The 18,651-nt window shown below is 24.2% G+C and overlaps 6 protein-coding genes across 6 annotated transcripts; 5 read left to right on the forward strand and 1 right to left on the reverse strand.

The window, feature by feature from the left end:
* The first annotated feature begins 476 nt into the window (after window positions 1–476).
* LOC122856254 lies at window positions 477–1,673 on the forward strand. The gene has a single exon (XM_044157948.1). The coding sequence runs from the start codon at window positions 477–479 to the stop codon at window positions 1,671–1,673; it is 1,197 nt and encodes a 398-aa protein (XP_044013883.1).
* Window positions 1,674–1,824: 151 nt separating this feature from the next.
* LOC122857091 lies at window positions 1,825–3,034 on the forward strand. The gene is made up of 3 exons (XM_044159076.1): window positions 1,825–2,092; window positions 2,161–2,474; window positions 2,548–3,034. The coding sequence occupies exons 1-3, from the start codon at window positions 1,967–1,969 to the stop codon at window positions 2,927–2,929; spliced, it is 822 nt and encodes a 273-aa protein (XP_044015011.1). The 5' UTR covers window positions 1,825–1,966; the 3' UTR covers window positions 2,930–3,034.
* A 354-nt stretch (window positions 3,035–3,388) lies between these two features.
* LOC122857092 (putative uncharacterized protein DDB_G0291812) lies at window positions 3,389–6,389 on the forward strand. Its single transcript, XM_044159078.1, has 5 exons — window positions 3,389–3,824; window positions 4,239–4,349; window positions 4,420–4,914; window positions 5,002–5,494; window positions 5,566–6,389. The coding sequence occupies exons 1-5, from the start codon at window positions 3,732–3,734 to the stop codon at window positions 6,222–6,224; spliced, it is 1,851 nt and encodes a 616-aa protein (XP_044015013.1). The 5' UTR covers window positions 3,389–3,731; the 3' UTR covers window positions 6,225–6,389.
* Window positions 6,390–11,626: 5,237 nt separating this feature from the next.
* LOC122857093 (endothelial differentiation-related factor 1 homolog) lies at window positions 11,627–12,926 on the forward strand. Its single transcript, XM_044159079.1, has 4 exons — window positions 11,627–11,911; window positions 11,993–12,044; window positions 12,179–12,339; window positions 12,430–12,926. The coding sequence occupies exons 1-4, from the start codon at window positions 11,837–11,839 to the stop codon at window positions 12,583–12,585; spliced, it is 444 nt and encodes a 147-aa protein (XP_044015014.1). The 5' UTR covers window positions 11,627–11,836; the 3' UTR covers window positions 12,586–12,926.
* A 177-nt stretch (window positions 12,927–13,103) lies between these two features.
* On the reverse strand, window positions 13,104–14,246 carry LOC122857094 (proteasome subunit beta type-1). Its single transcript, XM_044159080.1, has 3 exons — window positions 14,026–14,246; window positions 13,752–13,941; window positions 13,104–13,667 (listed from the first exon to the last, which is right to left on the reverse strand). Exons 1-3 carry the CDS (start codon window positions 14,121–14,123, stop codon window positions 13,245–13,247), a joined length of 711 nt encoding a protein of 236 aa, XP_044015015.1. The 5' UTR covers window positions 14,124–14,246; the 3' UTR covers window positions 13,104–13,244.
* A 690-nt stretch (window positions 14,247–14,936) lies between these two features.
* On the forward strand, window positions 14,937–18,221 carry LOC122856255 (protein PFC0760c). Its single transcript, XM_044157949.1, has 3 exons — window positions 14,937–15,164; window positions 15,333–17,465; window positions 17,766–18,221. Exons 1-3 carry the CDS (start codon window positions 14,946–14,948, stop codon window positions 18,219–18,221), a joined length of 2,808 nt encoding a protein of 935 aa, XP_044013884.1. The 5' UTR covers window positions 14,937–14,945.
* Window positions 18,222–18,651: the final 430 nt, after the last annotated feature.

An 18,651-nucleotide genomic window follows, 5' to 3' on the forward strand; every position in this document is an offset into this window, starting at 1 on the left:
GGTTAAATAGATGATAAAAAAAAAAAAAAAATTCTTTTTATTAAAACATAATTATGTTCCGCATTCATGAAGAAAATTAATATATCCATTTCATCGTATGGGAAATTTTTAAAATTCAATTAAATATATGAAAAGATTAATTGACCAATAAAAGAATGAATAATAAAAAATTTAATAAAAATACATTTGCTATTTTAAAATTATTAAAATAATAAATTTCAATAATTACCTGACAAAAAGAATAAAAGGAAAAAAAATAAATTAATTAAAAAAAAAAAAAACAAGAAAACAAAAGAAAGGTAATTAATTTTTAAATAAAAAAAAAAATGTCAATACAGTAATTTAACAAAACTTTTGGTTATATTTATAATTAACACAACACATTTATGTAAAATAAATATTAAAAAAAAACAAAATTATCAAGTTTAATAAAAGTTAAAAAATAATAAAAGAAAAAAAAATCTAAATAATATAAAATGTCAAATATTGAATCACCAACAAGACCAAAAAATAAAGATGATAATTTTTTGTCATCACACAGAGAACAATATATATTTTTATTTGAATTTTTTATATACAAAATAACTGGTAAACGTTTGAGTAAATTAAATGAAATGTTTTTTGTACCAACAACAGTAACATTAAATTTATTAAATATAAATTTTGATGATAAAATTGATATAACACCAGTTGATCCAATGTTTGAACCACTTGCTGGTATACCTGGTGATTTTGAAACATTTTATACTGGTAAATCAATAATATTTGCAATACCACAACGTATTGTTGATGATAAAAATACAAAATTTAAAATAAATATAAGTGTTAAAAAAAAAATGCCAGATGATATACGTCCAGATATATTTGTTGGACATGGTACACTTGATTTATCAAATGAATTTGATAAATTACGTGAAGAAAATTTACAATGTTGGAATCAAGATAATTTATTATCTAAAATATATGAAGGTATTGTTGATCTTAATTATGAAAATAAACCAATAGGTATTGCTGAAGTATTTGCTAGAATATCAAGTTTTGGTCCATCAATTATTACAGAACTTGACTCATCATCAATTAATAAATCAACACATATATTTAAAAGTGATGAAATTGATGGTAAAAATTTATCATATAAATGTAGAATAATTGATCCAACGGAAATTAATATTTGTCGTGAGTCAAATGATAATTTAACAAGTACTAAAAATAATTGTCATCCATGTGGTGAAATAAATGGTGCTGTTGTTAAAAAAAATTCACCAACAATTGTACAAAATGATAATTATACAAAATTTAATAATAATGAAAAAAAAATTATACAAACAAGTCGTGGATATAGCCAAGCACCACCATGTGGTAAAGCAGTTGTATTAAAAGTATCTGGTTTAATTGATGATGATGGAAATAAAAAACCAACTGTTACTGTTGATTCAAGATTATCAGAACCTGATCCAGAATATGATATTTTTGTATTGAGAATTGGTAAAAAAGGTCTTGTTGGACCAGATGAAAAATCTGATATACAACTTGAAATGAAAACACCAAAAGGACCTGATAGAAGACCACCAATTAGATATGAAACAAGAGACATGCAAACTGATGAAGAAATAATACCAATTATTGAAAAAAAATCTAAAAAAAAAAATAATAAAAAGAAAAAAAAAAAATAATTTTCATTTATACTGGAAAATAAATTTATTTAATTTTTTAAAAATAATTATATAAAATAAATTTTTTTTTAATTTTAAAATTTTTTTTTATTTTGTTTATATATATAAAAAACAATTAAATTCAATTTTTTTTTTTTTTCTACATATTATTATTATAATTGAGGTTTTGTTTTGATTAAAATATTAAAAAGTAAATTTATTGTATTTATAGAAATTTTAAAATTTAGATTTCGATATTATTGGATAATAGAAAATAAAAAAAAAAAATAGTAAAATAAATAATATAGAAAAAAATGGCTAAAAATATAGAACAACAGCAACTTTTTTTGATGGAATTTTTGGTTGATCGTGTTAATGTACCAGCTGTCAGAGCAATGCATGATGAAATTATGCCAGCATTAACTTGTGTTTCATTTCAAGTAATTATAAATAAAATATATCTAATGGTTTTTTTTATTAAAAATTAAATGAATATTATTTTATAAAGATTTTAAGCTTGCCATTAATAACAATTCATCAAGATGAGCCATCAACAACAGATTGTAATTGTACTGAAGAAAGCCAATTATTTAAAAAAGGAAAATCATGTTTATTTGCATTACCAACAATTGTTCTTGAAAAACCATTACATTCATTTCCAGTTACAATGTCAATATATAAAAAATTACCACCAGGTATATTACCAGATGTTATGTTAATTGGAAGTTGTCAAATTGAAACAAAAAATCTTATTAATCATTTATTAAATAAACATACATTTAAAAGTGGAAATCCTTGTAAATCATTACGTGATACATTCAAGTAATTAAATTTAAAAAAAACTATATTTTTTTTATTATAATTTTGTATTAATATTTTTTTTTTTTATTTCAAGAATAACAACTGCAACTGGTCTACATGTTGGTGAAGCAACAATATTTTTACGTGCATCATGTTTTGGTTCAAAAATAGTAACAAATTTTCAAATACCAAAAAATAAAAAACCTTATTTATTTAAAGGATTATTAGGAAGTCCAGTTTATCAATGTCAAAAAGTACCATCTGTACTTGATATAACATCATCATCATTTAAAAAAAATACTTATGATCATAGAAAACTTGATGAAAGCCATCAAAATGTAAAATTAAATTATCAAACCAATTGTTGTTCATCTGGATCACCACCACCACCACCAACAACTCCAAATAGAGCATATGAATATTCTAATCAAAATCCTCGACCATGCTGTCCAGGATTATACAACAAAAATAATTAAACATTTTTAAATAAATAAAGAAAAAAAAAGCTTTAAAAAGTCCAACAAATTCATACTGATAAATTTTCCAATTTAAAACAAATAAATAAATAAATTTTATTACTCAATAAATGACGTTTTATGATTTAATTTGTAAACAAAATTTCTCAACTTTTAATCATAATATAACAAATTAAAAAAAAAATACAAAGATAATAATTTCAAGGTTTATTTATCTGTGTAAAATAATAATCTATCATTCATTTAAATAATAATAATAAAATTAATTTTATTTTTAAAAATATTTCGTTGTAGAAATTTATCTGGAAAATTTTCTATTGGATTCATTAAAATCTTTTGTTAATCTCAATAATACTATATACATATTTATACTGATTTATACCACCCCCTTATCCACCTCATGTGGGGTTGTAGACCGATATAACTGCGCTTGCGTAAATGACATTGTCTAGACACAACCCTCATCACCCTCTCCAGTAAATATTCCATTTTACTTAACGCACAAAAAAATATTTTCAACAATAAATTATCAAGTGTTTCCAAAAAATGGCCTAATAAATATTTTGATAAGAAAAAAATGACTTTTTATAGCCAAAGGGATGAATTATTGTGTGCCAAAGTGATGAAGAAATCAAGCTATTAATAACAAGTGATAAATAATATCTTTGATTATCAAAAAGTAAAAAAAAAAAATCAATATGAAAAAATTAATTTAAGGAATATCAATATACAATATTGATATTATTTTTTTAAGTATTTTTTTTTTTTTATATTTTTTATATTTTTTAAATAAAGTTCAAGGATGAATGAATTAACACAAAGTTCTGAGATTGTTGGTGGTCGACGATCTGGTGGTGATACTGATGATGAAGATTGGAGTATTGTTGTCGAATGTGTAAATATTTAATTACTATTTATTAATTTAATTAAACTAAAAAAAAACTAATTACTTTTATTTATAATAATTTTTTTACACTTAAATTTAGATGGTAATAATTTTCTGAGGAATTTTTTAATGATACTATGAGAAAGAGAAGAAGAGTATAATAAATAGAGTGTAATTCTAAAAATATAATAAATTCTTTAGGAGAATTTACAGTGCATCTTGAAATTAAAACTTCTCAAATATCACCTAAACAGAATATATTATTTTTATTTTATTTAAAACCTTGAATAGAAAAATAAAATATAAATTTTAATTATTTTTTTCTTATCATATTTTGATAACAAATTTATCTTTTATTTATTTTTTTGTTATTTTAAAAAAAAATAAAATAATATGAAAAATGATATTTTTTATATTTTCAAGGCTGCTCTGGAGAGAACAAAATCAGAACGTGGTGCACGTGGTGAAAATGATCGTCGACGTCGTACAATTATTGTTGAAAAAAAAAATGGAACATATGGTTTTACATTACAGGTACCTATTAAAATACTACATAACAAATAAAATATATAAAAATAAAAAATTCATAATAATATTTTAACAGAGTTATGGAATTCATTATAAGAGAGAACAAGAAATTGAAATGGTAACATATGTTGATTATGTTGATTATGATGGACCAGCATATTTAAGTGGTATGCGTGAGGGTGATGTTATATTATCAATAAATGGTCATGAAATGGATAGAGCTGATCATAAAACACTTGTTAATTTTATAAAAAATTGTGATTCTCGAATGCGAATGGTTGTATCATTTGAAGATTGTGTGAGAAAAGTTGAATTACATATGCGTTATATTGAACTACAAAGAGCATTACAATCACGTTTATCTGAATTTGATAAATTATGTGAACGTGAAAAATCAATAATAATGGGAAGATGGAAAACTCATTCATTACCAGCAAGAAAAAGAGTACCAAATTGTACTGGTGATGAACAAACACAAGATCAAGCATCAGCATTGACTAATTTTAAATCATCAACAAATCAATGTTGTCGACCAGCAACATCAACTGAACATTTATTATTATACAGTGTTGTATGTTGATAAAAGAAATTAGATAAATTATTATTTAAATAACTACCTAGACATTATTTGTAAATATATAATTTTTTAAATTTTTAGTATGCAGATGGACGACCGTGCCTTATACCACAAAGTACAGCATGTTTAGTTGCTGTTGGACCACCACGTTCACGTAGTGATCATCATCATTTATTAAATAAATTATCAAATGATTTATCAACATCATCACGTCATTCATATCATCAATCAAATGGTTCTGTATCAACACCAATTAAAACAAAGCCAAATCAAAATAAAACATCATCATCACAAATTAATTTTACAACAAATATAGAAACAGCTAATAATATACAACAAGTAACAAAAAATAATTTTTGTGGTGCTTGTATATCATCAGCAAATAGAAGAAGAGGTGATCCAAATGATGCTGGAAGTTTAGATGTTTATGATTTAGCAAGTCCATGCTGTGATCCAAATTGTGTACCAAGTCGTAGAAGAAGAGAAAAACAAAGAAAAGCTAGAATTGAACAACAACAACAGCAGCAACAGCAACAACAACAATCACATCATCTGCAAAATCAAAAAGAACATGGTAATTAATTTATGTTTATATAGATTATGAAAATATAATTATTATATACTTATATTTTTTTTTATTTTAAGGATATGGAAGTCATAGTTGTCCAAGAGCATCAGGTCACAGTTTACATTCCGTTGAATCAAGTGAAGTATCAACAACAATTGAAAGTGGAGTATCATGTTCAACATCATTAAGTACTGATACATTATATTGGGATCCAAATATACAACATCGTCCACCAGTTTGTATACAATATTTAAAACCAAAATCATGGGATAATTTAACAACAAAAGCATTTGGTGGATATGGTTTTGGATATGGTTATCTTGATACAGCATCATCAAAAACTCACAGTGCTGAAAGACCAAATAAAAATAACTCACATAGTAATCGTTCTAAAACACCTACATCAAATCAACGTAATAGATCAACGAGTAGTGGTGGTGGTTCAATGTATTCATCAGGACAATCATCATCAACAACGACAAGAAATTTTCAACCAACAAAATCAACTGAAAGTTTATTAACTCCATATCAAAGTGATATTGATACAGCAAGTTTAAGCTGTGAATGTCTTGATGTTAATTCAAGATTTAGTGGAATAAATATTAATAATGATAAACATAAAAATAAAAAACAAGATGATAATGGATCCAATTATTCTACAAATAGACTTAGAAGAAGTAGTCATGGTGATGGTAAAATTAGATCTAATAATACCACTGAAATAACACGTTTATAAATGAAAATTATTTGATTATTATTGTAACTTTTTAATCATCCTTTTACAAAAAAAATGGTACGATTCTTCAACAACGTTATGTCATTGACTGATTTTCGAGGCATTTACTTGGTTGTCAATGAAATGAATAATAAAGATTTCTTTCTCAGTTAGTCTGAACTATTCGTATTCATTTCTTTCATCGCTTTTAATTTGAAGAAAAACCAAATACCGGATCATAGAACAGGCAAGGAGGTATTTTATTTAATTCATAGATCACCTCCTGACCTTCCTGGTTCCCTGCCATTTAAAAAATAAAATTTGTTTTTAAAAAAACAAATAGAAAAAATAATAGAAAAAATATGGCGTTTGAACAGGATCATAGAACAGGGAAGGAGGTATTTTATCCAATTCCTAGATCACCTCCTAGACTTCCTGCTTCCCTGCTATTTTAAAAATAAAATTTGTTTTTAAAAAAACAAATAGAAAAAATAATAAAAAAAAATGCTGTTTGAACAGGATCATAGAACAGGCAAGGAGGTATTTTATCCAATTCCTAGATCACCTCCTGACCTTCATGCTCTCCTGGTAATTTTAAAAATAAAATTCGTTTTCAAAAAACAAATAGAAAAAATAATTAAAAAAATCGGCAATTTGAACAGGATCATAGAACAGGCAAAGAGGTATTTTATCCAATTCGTAGATCACTTCCTGACCTTCCTGCTCTCCTGGTAATTTTAAAAATAAAATTTCTTTTTAAAAAAACAAATAGAAAAAATAATTAAAAAAATAGGCAATTTGAACAGGATCATAGAACAGGCAAAGAGGTATTTTATCCAATTCCTAGATCACCTCCTGACCTTCATGCTCTCCTGGTAATTTTAAAAATAAAATTCGTTTTCAAAAAACAAATAGAAAAAATAATAAAAAAATCAGCTATTTGAACGGGATCATAGAACAGGCAAAGAGGTATTCTATCCAATTCCTAGATCACCTCCTGACCTTCATGCTCTCCTGGTAATTTTAAAAATAAAATTTCTTTTTTAAAAAACAAATAGAAAAAATAATAAAAAAAATCGGCTATTTGAACAGGATCATAGAACAGGCAAAGAGGTATTTTATCCAATTCCTAGATCACCTCCTGACCTTCATGCTCTCCTGGTAATTTTAAAAATAAAATTTCTTTTTAAAAAAACAAATAGAAAAAATAATAAGAAAAATCGGCTATTTGAACAGGATCATAGAACAGGCAAAGAGGTATTTTATCCAATTCCTAGATCACCTCCTGACCTTCATGCTCTTCTAGTAATTTTAAAAATAAAATTTCTTTTTAAAAAAACAAATAGAAAAAATAATAAGAAAAATCGGCTATTTAAACAGGATCATAGAACAGGCAAAGAGGTATTTTATCCAATTCCTAGATCACCTCCTGACCTTCATGCTCTCCTGGTAATTTTAAAAATAAAATTCGTTTTCAAAAAACAAATAGAAAAAATGATTTAAAAAATCGGCAATTTGAACAGGATCATAGAACAAGCAAAGAGGTATTTTATCCGATTCCTAGATCACCTCCTGACCTTCCTGCTCTCCTGGTAATTTTAAAAATAAAATTCGTTTTCAAAAAAAAAATAGAAAAAATAATTTAAAAAATCGGCAATTTGAACAGGATCATAGAACAGACAAAGAGGTATTTTATCCAATTCGTAGATCACTTTCTGATCTTCCTGCTCGCCTGGTAATTTTAAAAATAAAATTTCTTTTTAAAAAAACAAATAGAAAAAATAATAACAAAAATCGACTATTTGAACAGGATCATAGAACAAGCAAAGAGGTATTTTATCCGATTCCTAGATCACCTCCTAGACTTCCTGCTTCCCTGCTATTTTAAAAATAAAATTTGTTTTTAAAAAAACAAATAGAAAAAATAATAAAAAAAAATATGCTATTTGAACAGGATCATAGAACAGGCAAGGAGGTATTTTATCCAATTCCTAGATTACCTCCTGACCTTCATGCTCTCCTGGTAATTTTTAAAATGAAATTTCTTTTTAAAAAAACAAATAGAAAAAATAATAAGAAAAATCGGCTATTTAAACAGGATCATAGAACAGGCAAAGAGGTATTTTATCCAAATCCTAGATCACCTCCTGACCTTCATGCTCTCCTGGTAATTTTAAAAATAAAATTTGTATTTCAAAAAACAAATAGAAAAAATAATAAAAAAAATCGGCAATTTGAACAGGATCATAGAACAGACAAAGAGGTATTTTATCCAATTCGTAGATCACTTTCTGATCTTCCTGCTCGCCTGGTAATTTTAAAAATAAAATTTCTTTTTAAAGAACTATTCGTACCATTTTTCATCGTTTTTGATTTGAAGAAAAACTGGATCATAGAACAGGCAAGGAGGTTTTATTTAATTCATAGATCACCTCCTGACCTTCCTGGTTCCTGCCATTTAAAATATAAAATTTGTTTTTAAAAAAACAAATAGAAAAAATAATAGAAAAAATATGGCGTTTGAACAGGATCATAGAACAGGGAAGGAGGTATTTTATCCAATTCCTAGATCACCTGCTAGACTTCCTGCTTCCCTGCTATTTTAAAAATAAAATTTGTTTTTAAAAAAACAAATAGAAAAAATAATAGAAAAAATATGGCGTTTGAACAGGATCATAGAACAGGCAAAGAGGTATTTTATCCAATTCCTAGATCACCTCCTGACCTTCATGCTCTCCTGGTAATTTTAAAAATAAAATTCGTTTTCAAAAAACAAATAGAAAAAATAATAAAAAAAATCGGCTATTTGAACAGGATCATAGCAAAAGAGGTATTTTATCCAATTCAGATCACTTTTCACCTCCTCGCTTCCTGGTAATTTTGAAAATAAAATTTCTTTTTAAAAAAACTAATAGAAAAAATAATTAAAAAAATAGGCGATTCGAACAGGATCATAGAACAAGCAAAGAGGTATTTTATCCGATTCCTAGATCACCTCCTGACCTTCCTGCTCTCCTGGTAATTTTGAAAATAAAATTTCTTTTTAAAAAAACAAATAGAAAAAATAATTTAAAAAATCGGCTATTTGAACAGGATCATAGAACAGGCAAAGAGGTATTTTATCCAATTCCTAGATCACCTCCTGACCTTCATGCTCTCCTGGTAATTTTAAAAATAAAATTCGTTTTCAAAAAACAAATAGAAAAAATAATTTAAAAAATCGACAATTTCAACAGGATCATAGAACAGGCAAAGAGGTATTTTATCCAATTCGTAGATCACTTCCTGACCTTCCTGCTCTCCTGGTAATTTTAAAAATAAAGATCGTTTTCAATAAACAAATAGAAAAAATAATAAAAAAAATCGGCTATTTGAACAGGATCATAGAACAGGCAAAGAGGTATTTTATCCAATTCGTAGATCACTTCCTGACCTTCCTGCTCTCCTGGTAATTTTAAAAATAAAATTTCTTTTTAAAAAAACAAATAGAAAAAATAATAAAAAAAATCGGCTATTTGAACAGGATCATAGAACAGGCAAAGAGGTATTTTATCCAATTCCTAGATCACCTCCTGACCTTCATGCTCTCCTGGTAATTTTAAAAATAAAATTTCTTTTTAAAAAAACAAATAGAAAAAATAATAAAAAAAATCGGCTATTTGAACAGGATCATAGAACAGGCAAAGAGGTATTTTATCCAATTCCTAGATCACCTCCTGACCTTCATGCTCTCCTGGTAATTTTAAAAATAAAATTCGTTTTTAAAAAACAAATAGACAAATAATTAAAAAAATAGGCAATTTGAACAGGATCATAGAACAGGCATAGAGGTATTCTATCCAATTCGTAGATCACTTCCTGACCTTCCTGCTCTCCTGGTAATTTTAAAAATAAAATTTCTTTTTAAAAAAACGAATAGAAAAAAAAATTAAAAAAATAAGCAATTTGAACAGGATCATAGAACAGGCTTTATCCAATTCGTAGATCACTCCTGACCTTCCTGCTCTCCTGGTAATTTTAAAATAAAATTTCTTTTGAAAAACAAATAGAAAAAAATAATAAAAATCGGCTATTTGAACAGGATCATAGAACGGGCAAGAGGTATTTTATCCAAATTCCTAGATCACCTCCTGACCTTCATGCTCTCCTGGTAATTTTTAAAAATAAAATTTCTTTTTAAAACAAATAGAAAAAATAATTAAAAAAAAGGCAATTTGAACAGGATCATAGAACAGGCAAAGAGGTATTTTATCCAACCTAGATCACCTCCTGACCTTCTGCTCTCCTGGTAATTTTAAAAATAAAATTTTTTTAAAAAACAAATAGAAAAAAAACAAAATAATCATATTTGAACAGGATCATAGAACAGGCAAAGAGGTATTTTATCCAATTCCTAGATCACCTCCTGACCTTCATGCTCTCCTGGTTAAAATAAAATTCTTTTAAAAAACAAATAGAAAAAATAATTAAAAAATAGGCAATTTGAACAGGATCATAGAACAGGCAAAGAGGTATTTTATCCACCTGTAGATCACTTCCTGACCTTCCTGCTCTCCTGGTAATTTTAAAAATAAAATTTCTTTAAAACAAATAGAAAAATAATAAAAATCGGCTATTTGAACAGGATCATAGAACAGGCAAGAGGTATTTTATCCAATTCTGTAGATCACCTTCCCATGCTCTCCTGGTAATTTTAAAAATAAAATTTCTTTTTAAAAAAACAAATAGAAAAAATAATAAGAAAAATCGGCTATTTGAACAGAATCATAGAACAGGCAAAGAGGTATTTTATCGAATTCGTAGATCACTTCCTGACCTTCTTGCTTTCCTGGTAATTTTGAAAATAAAATTTCTTTTTGAAAAAACAAATAGAAAAAATAATTAAAAAAATAGGCAATTTGAACAGGATCATAGAACAGGCAAAGAGGTATTTTATCCAATTCCTAGATCACCTCCTGACCTTCATGCTCTCCTGGTAATTTTAAAAATAAAATTTGTATTTAAAAAAACAAATAGAAAAAATAATAAAAAAAATATGCAGTTTGAACAGGATCATAGAACAGGCAAGGAGGTATTTTATTTAATTTACAGATCACCTCCTAGACTTCCTGCTTCCCTGCTATTTGAAAAATAAAATTTCTTTTTTAAAAAACAAATAGAAAAAATAATAAAAAAAATATGCTATTTGAACAGGATCATAGAACAGGCAAGGAGGTATTTTATTTTTTTATTGCTCACATAGAAAAAATATTTAATACATTATTTCAAATTATTTGTCCAATTTATATTATTCAAATAAACGGCGGGAATTTTAGACTATTATTTTCATTTGCCGGTAAACTAGTAAATCCGAACTGCTTCGAACAAAAAAAAAAACTTTTTTCCAGAATGTTCTAAATACAATTATTCATTTAAAGCAAGTCTTGAAGTTTTTATATTACCACAGCCTCACGCCGAAATAAAAAAATAAAATATATATATATAGAAGTTAATACGTATCTAAAAAAATAATTACATTAAAAGTTTTATCCATACGATTTGTGGCAAAATTTTAATTGTTAGTTAAATTCAAAAAGATATCCTTGAATAATTAATTTTTTGTCAATTTAAAAAATTATACATCACCATCAAAAATGTCAGACTGGGACACAGTACCAATTACCCTGCGAAAAAAAGCTCCAAAAGGCTCAGTCATGAAGTCTGAAAAGGTAATTTTATTTTTTCCCTAATAGCAATATTTTTAATAAAATAAATTTGTACTAATTTCTAATTATTTAATTTGATGATAGGCTATCAATACAGCTAGACGACAAGGCGTTCCTGTTGATACCCAAGCTAAATGTAAGTTGATAAAAAAATGAATTTGTTAATAATAATTTAACAATAAATATTTGACAAATGTCAGAAATAAAATTATTGATCTATTTATGTTTATTGGTTTGTTAATTAATTATCATTTGATTCATTATTAATAGGGGGTGGTGGTGGTAATAAGCAACATGTTACCACAAAAAATACAGCAAAATTGGATCGTGAAACTGAAGAATTAAGACACGACACATTGCCACTTGATGTTGGTAAATTAATTCAACAAGGAAGAGGACTCAAAGCAATGTCCCAAAAAGATCTTGCTACGGTAATACCTTTAATTAATTTCATCATATATTTATTATTATTTCTATCATCTGTAAATATTAATAATGTTAATATTAATTTGTCAAAACAGAAAGTCAATGAAAAAGTACAAGTTATAAATGACTATGAAGCAGGCAGAGGTATTCCAAATCAACTTGTCCTTGGAAAAATTGAAAAAGTTCTCGGTATCAAATTGCGTGGTAAAGATCGTGGCCAACCACTTGAAAAAGTACCAGCTAAAAAATAATCATCAAATTTTTTAATAATTATTTTTGTTTATTACGGTTCTGGTAGATGAAAATGGAAAAATAAAAAAAATCGAAAAAAAGCTAATAAAAAATGTAAAAAAAAAAAAAAATGAAAAAAAAAACAATTAAAAATTATCAAAGTATAAGTTAGAATTTTCAGTTATATTATCCAGCACCAATATTTTTCATAACTACAAAATTAAATCTGTTTTTTTTTTGTTAAATAATTTCTCTTCTTCAATTATTTATCTCTTTTTTTTATACTGATTAATTCAATTGTATAGTTTATTATAAATATTAACTTGTTTTAAACACTCTTGCTAACATTACAAAGAAAAAAAAAAATTAATTAATGTTTTATAAGATTATGTAATAATAAACATTAGATTAATTAAAAAAATTATTGTAATTTAGCTGATCTCTTTGTTTCTCTTTTAAAAATGTACTGAAATTCTAAATAAACTTTATTTATCAATGTAATAATTTATTTATAAAATAATTTGATAAATAAATGTACTAATATATAATTTTTCAAGTTTTATTTATTTTTGAATATTTAATAAATGTTTAATAATCATATTGAAATTATTTCTTGACATTTTATTATATTGGAAAAAAGTAAGTGTAAAAAAAAAAAAAGAAAAAATTGTAGTTTTGTTTAATCTTTTCTGAGTTCGAATTTTTCACTTTGAATGCCATCCTTGGTGATGATTCTGATACTAACACTGTCACCAGTATAAATATCTCTTTCAGTTGCTGATATAAACATATCTTTGATAATAGTCAATGCTTTTTCCTTGGTTAATGGTGATTCATCTGGATTTTCCATGTTCATTTTACCAACAATATTATCAAGTAATGGTTGAAGTAAAGCATTTGATGATCCACCAGATCTGTACATTGTTCTTTCCATATGACCAATTGGATCATAACTAAATACACAACCTTTTCCATTTTCATCAAGACCAGCCATAATATTACTGACATAATATGGAAAGAATCTCTTGTAGTACATCATTGTTGACAACATTTGTGCTGCTGCTGGAGTTGACATTTGCTTTTGATGCTCATGAGTGTACATCTAGAATAAATAAATAAAAAATTATCATTTCAAATTGCCTTTAATTATCAATTAATTTATAATAAATATAAAACAATTAATTACCTGCATACGAGCAGCAAGAATACGAGTAAGTGTAAGGGTATCACACCAACATCCAGATGAACCCAAAATAGTTGTATCAGAAAGTTTAAAAAGTTTTTCTTGATTACGTGTATAGATTGAAAATCCAGCACTTAAACGTGTTTCAGCAGCAATTATTGCAAAATCATCACCAGCAATTGCAACAACAGTACTAAAAAAAATTAAATAAACATTATTAATATACAAAAATTAATATAAATATATTTTTTTAAGGTTAATTATTATTGTATATTACCCTCCATTGTCAGCATATGGACTAAAATGTACTTTTTTTGAACCAGCAGCTTGATAATCTGGTAAATTACGTCCCATATATTCATTAATCATTGCCATTATTGTTATTAATTATTTATTAACAATTTATATTTTAAATTATCGAATGACAACACACTTTTTAAACAGCGGCTGTCTAAAATTTTTCTGTCATCAACAAGGTGAATTTTCATGACAGCTTCAACGAAAAACAGCGCTATTAGTTTTAAATATTACCACATTGTTTTTTTTTTTATTATTTATATGTGTTTGGTTTTTTTTTTTTTTATATACATACAATATTGTATTGTTAATTGTGGGTCAAAAAATATATGTATTTTAATACACAGCTGATTGAAACACATACAAAACAATTTAAGTGCAAAACAAAAAAATTAAAAAATACATTTTTAACTTTGTTAATTGTTGTTTTTATTTAAAAAAAAAAAAACATATATTATTATACAAAACATTTACTCCAAATTAAAATAATAAGGTAATAAATTTTGTTTAGAGAAACCATATAAAAAAAAAAAAGTTAATATATTATTGACAATTTTATGTATCTATAGATACATTATTAATTCAATTTTTATTTCACCAAGGACAAAAAAATTTTTATTATTAGCTTTTTATTTTTATCTCTGTCTATTTTAAATCCTACTAGCAAAAATATTTAATTTACCTAAATTATTATTGTTTAACAAAAGAAAAAATATCATTATTTATTAATACATTATTGTTATTTATTATTTACAGTTTAATTGAAAAAGTGTAACGGAAAAATAATATTAAAAAAAGAAACAAGACAAGACAAGTAAAAGTCCTTGAATTCCAAAAAATAATAAAAATATAATCTAATAATAAAAGAGTATTATTAATTAAAAAAAAAAAAAAAATGCAATGGAAGCAAGATACAGTGATCCATATGAACAACAGCTGCTAGCTGTATTTGAAAGTTGTTTAGAAAAAAATGCAAAAAAGCTAGATGAAAATGGATTAAAATTATTGTGTGAAAAACTTGAACTTGATGATAAATTAGATGAATTAAAATTAAATTTATTAAATAATAATTCATCAATAACATTTACAGATTTTCGTAATTGTTTATTAAGTATATTAAATAAATTAAATAAATCACAAATATTACAACAACAACAATATGATAATAATTGGTCAATAAATAATGATGATGATAAAAATTTGCAAAAAATATATTACAAAAATAATTCAAGCAATATGAATAATCAAGTTACAAATTTATTTACATCATCATCATCTTCATCAACAACAACAACGGCAGCAACAACAACAACATCATCACCATCATCATCATTGTCATTATCATCAACATCAAAACCAACAACAATGTCAAAACAAATGATTGAAGAATTATTTGAAAAGCTAGACACAGATTGTGATGGTTTTATAAATTTAGATGAATTTTTAAAACTATTTGATGTTAATAATAAAACAATAAATGAACAGCTATTATTATCATCATCAACAACAAATGATTGGTATGATAAAAGTTTAAATAATGATAAAAATATAATAACAATAATGGGACCTGAACAAAATGGATTAATGAGAAATAATAGTGTTATTAATTTATGGAAATTAGCTGGTGTTAATAAACCATCAGAATTATTGCATGATTTAGGATTTACAAATACAATAATAAATCTTGATGATTTAATAAATGTACTAAATGATGAATTAAAATTATTAAAAAATGAACAAATAAATGAACCAATACAAACACATGTTAATCTTCTTAAAAGTGCCTTAATACTTTATCAAGAAGAATTACGTACAATAACAATAATTATTGAACAATTAACATGTGAAAGAGATAAATTACGTATTGATATTATTGAAGCAAATGATAGATCAAATTTTTTAGCTCATGAAATTGATGATAATCATATTAAAATTGAACAAACAAAACAAGAACAAATTAAACAATTAGAAATTAAACATAATGAATTAATGAAAAATATTGAACAACAATATAACAATGAACGTGAACAATATAATACACATATTAAAACATTACAAGAACAAATTAAAACAATTCAAAATGATGAACAATTAATACGTAATAAATTAGCTGAAACAATAATTGATAATCATAAAATTGAAATTGATATTCAATCATATATTGAACAAATATCAAAGCTAAAAAATTCAAATAATCAATTATTATTACAAGTACAAGTATTAACTGCTGAACATGATGAAGCAATTGAAAATGATGATAATGATAATGAAAAAATGATTGAATTAATTGAACGTATTAAATTATTAAATGATGAAATAACATTATTGCGAGATCAAAATGATGAATTAACATCTGAGCTAGAATTAATGAAAAATAAATTAAATAATAATATAACAACAACAGCAACAACAACAACAATTGATATTGATGATTATATTAAATCACAATCATTTGATAATATTGATAAACAAATAATAATATCATCAACAAATGAAAATAATACAAATTATGATGATAATAATTTAAACATTATAACAACAATAATAAATGATTTAAATAATATATTAAATAATTATGAATCATTAATAATTGATTGTAATTATCGTTATAAAATAAATAATATTATTGATAAATTAAATATATTTTTAAATAATGATAATAATAAAATTAAAAAAATTAACAAAAATGATAATGATTATGAAGAACGTACAAGTGAATCATTGAGAGATTTAGTATTATGTAAAACCGATAAAACAAAATTAATTAATAATAAAAGAATATCAACAAGTGATGATATGATTTATAATTTTAATAATTTTGATAATAAAAATAATAAATTTAAATGTTTACGTGATTATCCACCAAAAAAAGATAATGGTAATAATTCATCAAATATAAAAAAATCAACAGATGATGATGGTGATAATAAAAATATTCATTTAAATGATACATCAAGTATTAATATTGATGCTGATGATACTGATAATAAGGATGATATTATTAAAGATAGAGATCGTTTAAAATTATTATTAAAAGAACAAGAAAATAAATATTCACTTGAAAAAAAATTACTACAAGAACAATGTCAAGAATTAGAAACAAGTTTAAATTCATTAAGAACAGAATATTATCGTCTTGAAGATTATTGGACAGATAAACTAGATGAAGAACGTAAATTATTTGATAAAGAACAAAAATTAAGTGATGCACATTTTGCTGAGCTAATGTCAAAAATATCTGAGTATGAAGAATTCGAAACAAATTCTGGTGATAAAATTAAAAATGACGGTAGACTATCACCAATTGATGAAAATATAAATCTTGAACAACAATATAATGATTTACAAGCTGAATATGATTTATATAAAAATAATCATGAATTATTATTAATTGAAAAAAATAATATTATTGCAAAATATGAAGAACAAATTAATATTGAAATGAAAAATATATCAATACAAGTTAATGATAATGATATTAGTAAAAAATCTAAAAAAACAAATGATATTATTGAACATAATCAACAAACAATAACAAATAAAATTAATTATTGTTTAAATGATAAATTGCATACAACAAATGCTAATAAATTATTACAAATTAATGAAAATTCATTGATACAAAAAAATATAAATTCATCACAACAACAACATCAACAGCAACAATGTTATTGTAATAAAATAGATAAATACAAAACAATTGATAATGATTTACAAAAAATTATAAAAAAAAAATATGACACAGACAATGATTATTGTTTATTATTAAAAAAAAAAGATAAATTAATAGCTGATATTATTGAATTAAAAAAAACCTATAAAAATAATAATAACATTGAAGAATTAAAATTAAAAATATATAGTTTAGAAAAGAAAAAAAAAAATTTACAAATTTGTTTAAAACAACATAAACAACATTCAAATAATATATTTGATAAAATATATAAACAACATAATGATGAAGTTAATGATTTACAATTATCATTAAATAATATACAATTAAATTTACAAAAACAATTATCATTAAATACAATACAATTAGATAAATTAACAAAATCTGATATGTTAATTAAAGAATTATTTATTGAAAATTCATATTTAAAATCTAAAATTGATAAACTTGATAAAAAAATACATTTATTAACTAATTTTAATGATGAATCAACGTCTGTATGACCAATTGTGTCTTATTTTATGATATATCATTATTTTTTTTTCTTTTTTTAATATATAAAAATCTTCCGTGTTATTTTATTCATTTATTTTCATAATTGTTTGTTAACAAATAATATTTAAACAAAAAAAAAAAAACATATTTTTATATACTCTCAAAGTCTCCAGTAATATTTATTTATTAAATCATTTGTTTTTCTACTTTAAATTATTTTTTTTTTCCATTTAAATTTACAGCTTTTTTACTGTTAATCATTTAACAATTATAAATTATATTTATCATATTTAAAATTGTTGTTATTTATAATAATTAATATTAAAAATTCTACAAGTTAAGGTGCTGATTGTTGATAATAATTGTTTTCACTTATCACAGCAGGAATTGATATTTAATTGATTAAAAAATCATGTCCAATATTTTTTTATTATAAAA

The sequence above is a fragment of the Aphidius gifuensis genome, linkage group LG5 (genome assembly GCF_014905175.1).
Source record: "Aphidius gifuensis isolate YNYX2018 linkage group LG5, ASM1490517v1, whole genome shotgun sequence".
NCBI classification, from domain to species: Eukaryota; Metazoa; Arthropoda; class Insecta; order Hymenoptera; family Braconidae; genus Aphidius; species Aphidius gifuensis.

Excerpts from the sequence above, each read along its gene's own strand:
- LOC122857092 (XM_044159078.1), top strand. The coding sequence starts at position 3,732 with ATGAATGAATTAACACAAAGTTCTGAGATTGTTGGTGGTCGACGATCT. Across the intron at positions 3,825-4,238 it reads GGAGTATTGTTGTCGAATGT|GCTGCTCTGGAGAGAACAAA; the intron begins GTAAATATTTAA and ends TATATTTTCAAG. Across the intron at positions 5,495-5,565 it reads GCAAAATCAAAAAGAACATG|GATATGGAAGTCATAGTTGT; the intron begins GTAATTAATTTA and ends TTTTATTTTAAG.
- LOC122856254 (XM_044157948.1), top strand. The coding sequence starts at position 477 with ATGTCAAATATTGAATCACCAACAAGACCAAAAAATAAAGATGATAAT.
- LOC122857094 (XM_044159080.1), bottom strand. The coding sequence starts at position 14,123 with ATGGCAATGATTAATGAATATATGGGACGTAATTTACCAGATTATCAA. Across the intron at positions 13,942-14,025 it reads CCATATGCTGACAATGGAGG|TACTGTTGTTGCAATTGCTG; the intron begins GTAATATACAAT and ends AATTTTTTTTAG. Across the intron at positions 13,668-13,751 it reads TTCTTGCTGCTCGTATGCAG|ATGTACACTCATGAGCATCA; the intron begins GTAATTAATTGT and ends TATTTATTCTAG.
- LOC122856255 (XM_044157949.1), top strand. The coding sequence starts at position 14,946 with ATGGAAGCAAGATACAGTGATCCATATGAACAACAGCTGCTAGCTGTA. Across the intron at positions 15,165-15,332 it reads ATTGTTTATTAAGTATATTA|ACAACAACGGCAGCAACAAC; the intron begins AATAAATTAAAT and ends TCTTCATCAACA. Across the intron at positions 17,466-17,765 it reads ATAATATTATTGCAAAATAT|ATTATAAAAAAAAAATATGA; the intron begins GAAGAACAAATT and ends GATTTACAAAAA.
- LOC122857093 (XM_044159079.1), top strand. The coding sequence starts at position 11,837 with ATGTCAGACTGGGACACAGTACCAATTACCCTGCGAAAAAAAGCTCCA. Across the intron at positions 11,912-11,992 it reads CAGTCATGAAGTCTGAAAAG|GCTATCAATACAGCTAGACG; the intron begins GTAATTTTATTT and ends ATTTGATGATAG. Across the intron at positions 12,045-12,178 it reads TGTTGATACCCAAGCTAAAT|GGGGTGGTGGTGGTAATAAG; the intron begins GTAAGTTGATAA and ends CATTATTAATAG.
- LOC122857091 (XM_044159076.1), top strand. The coding sequence starts at position 1,967 with ATGGCTAAAAATATAGAACAACAGCAACTTTTTTTGATGGAATTTTTG. Across the intron at positions 2,093-2,160 it reads TAACTTGTGTTTCATTTCAA|ATTTTAAGCTTGCCATTAAT; the intron begins GTAATTATAAAT and ends TATTTTATAAAG. Across the intron at positions 2,475-2,547 it reads TCATTACGTGATACATTCAA|AATAACAACTGCAACTGGTC; the intron begins GTAATTAAATTT and ends TTTTATTTCAAG.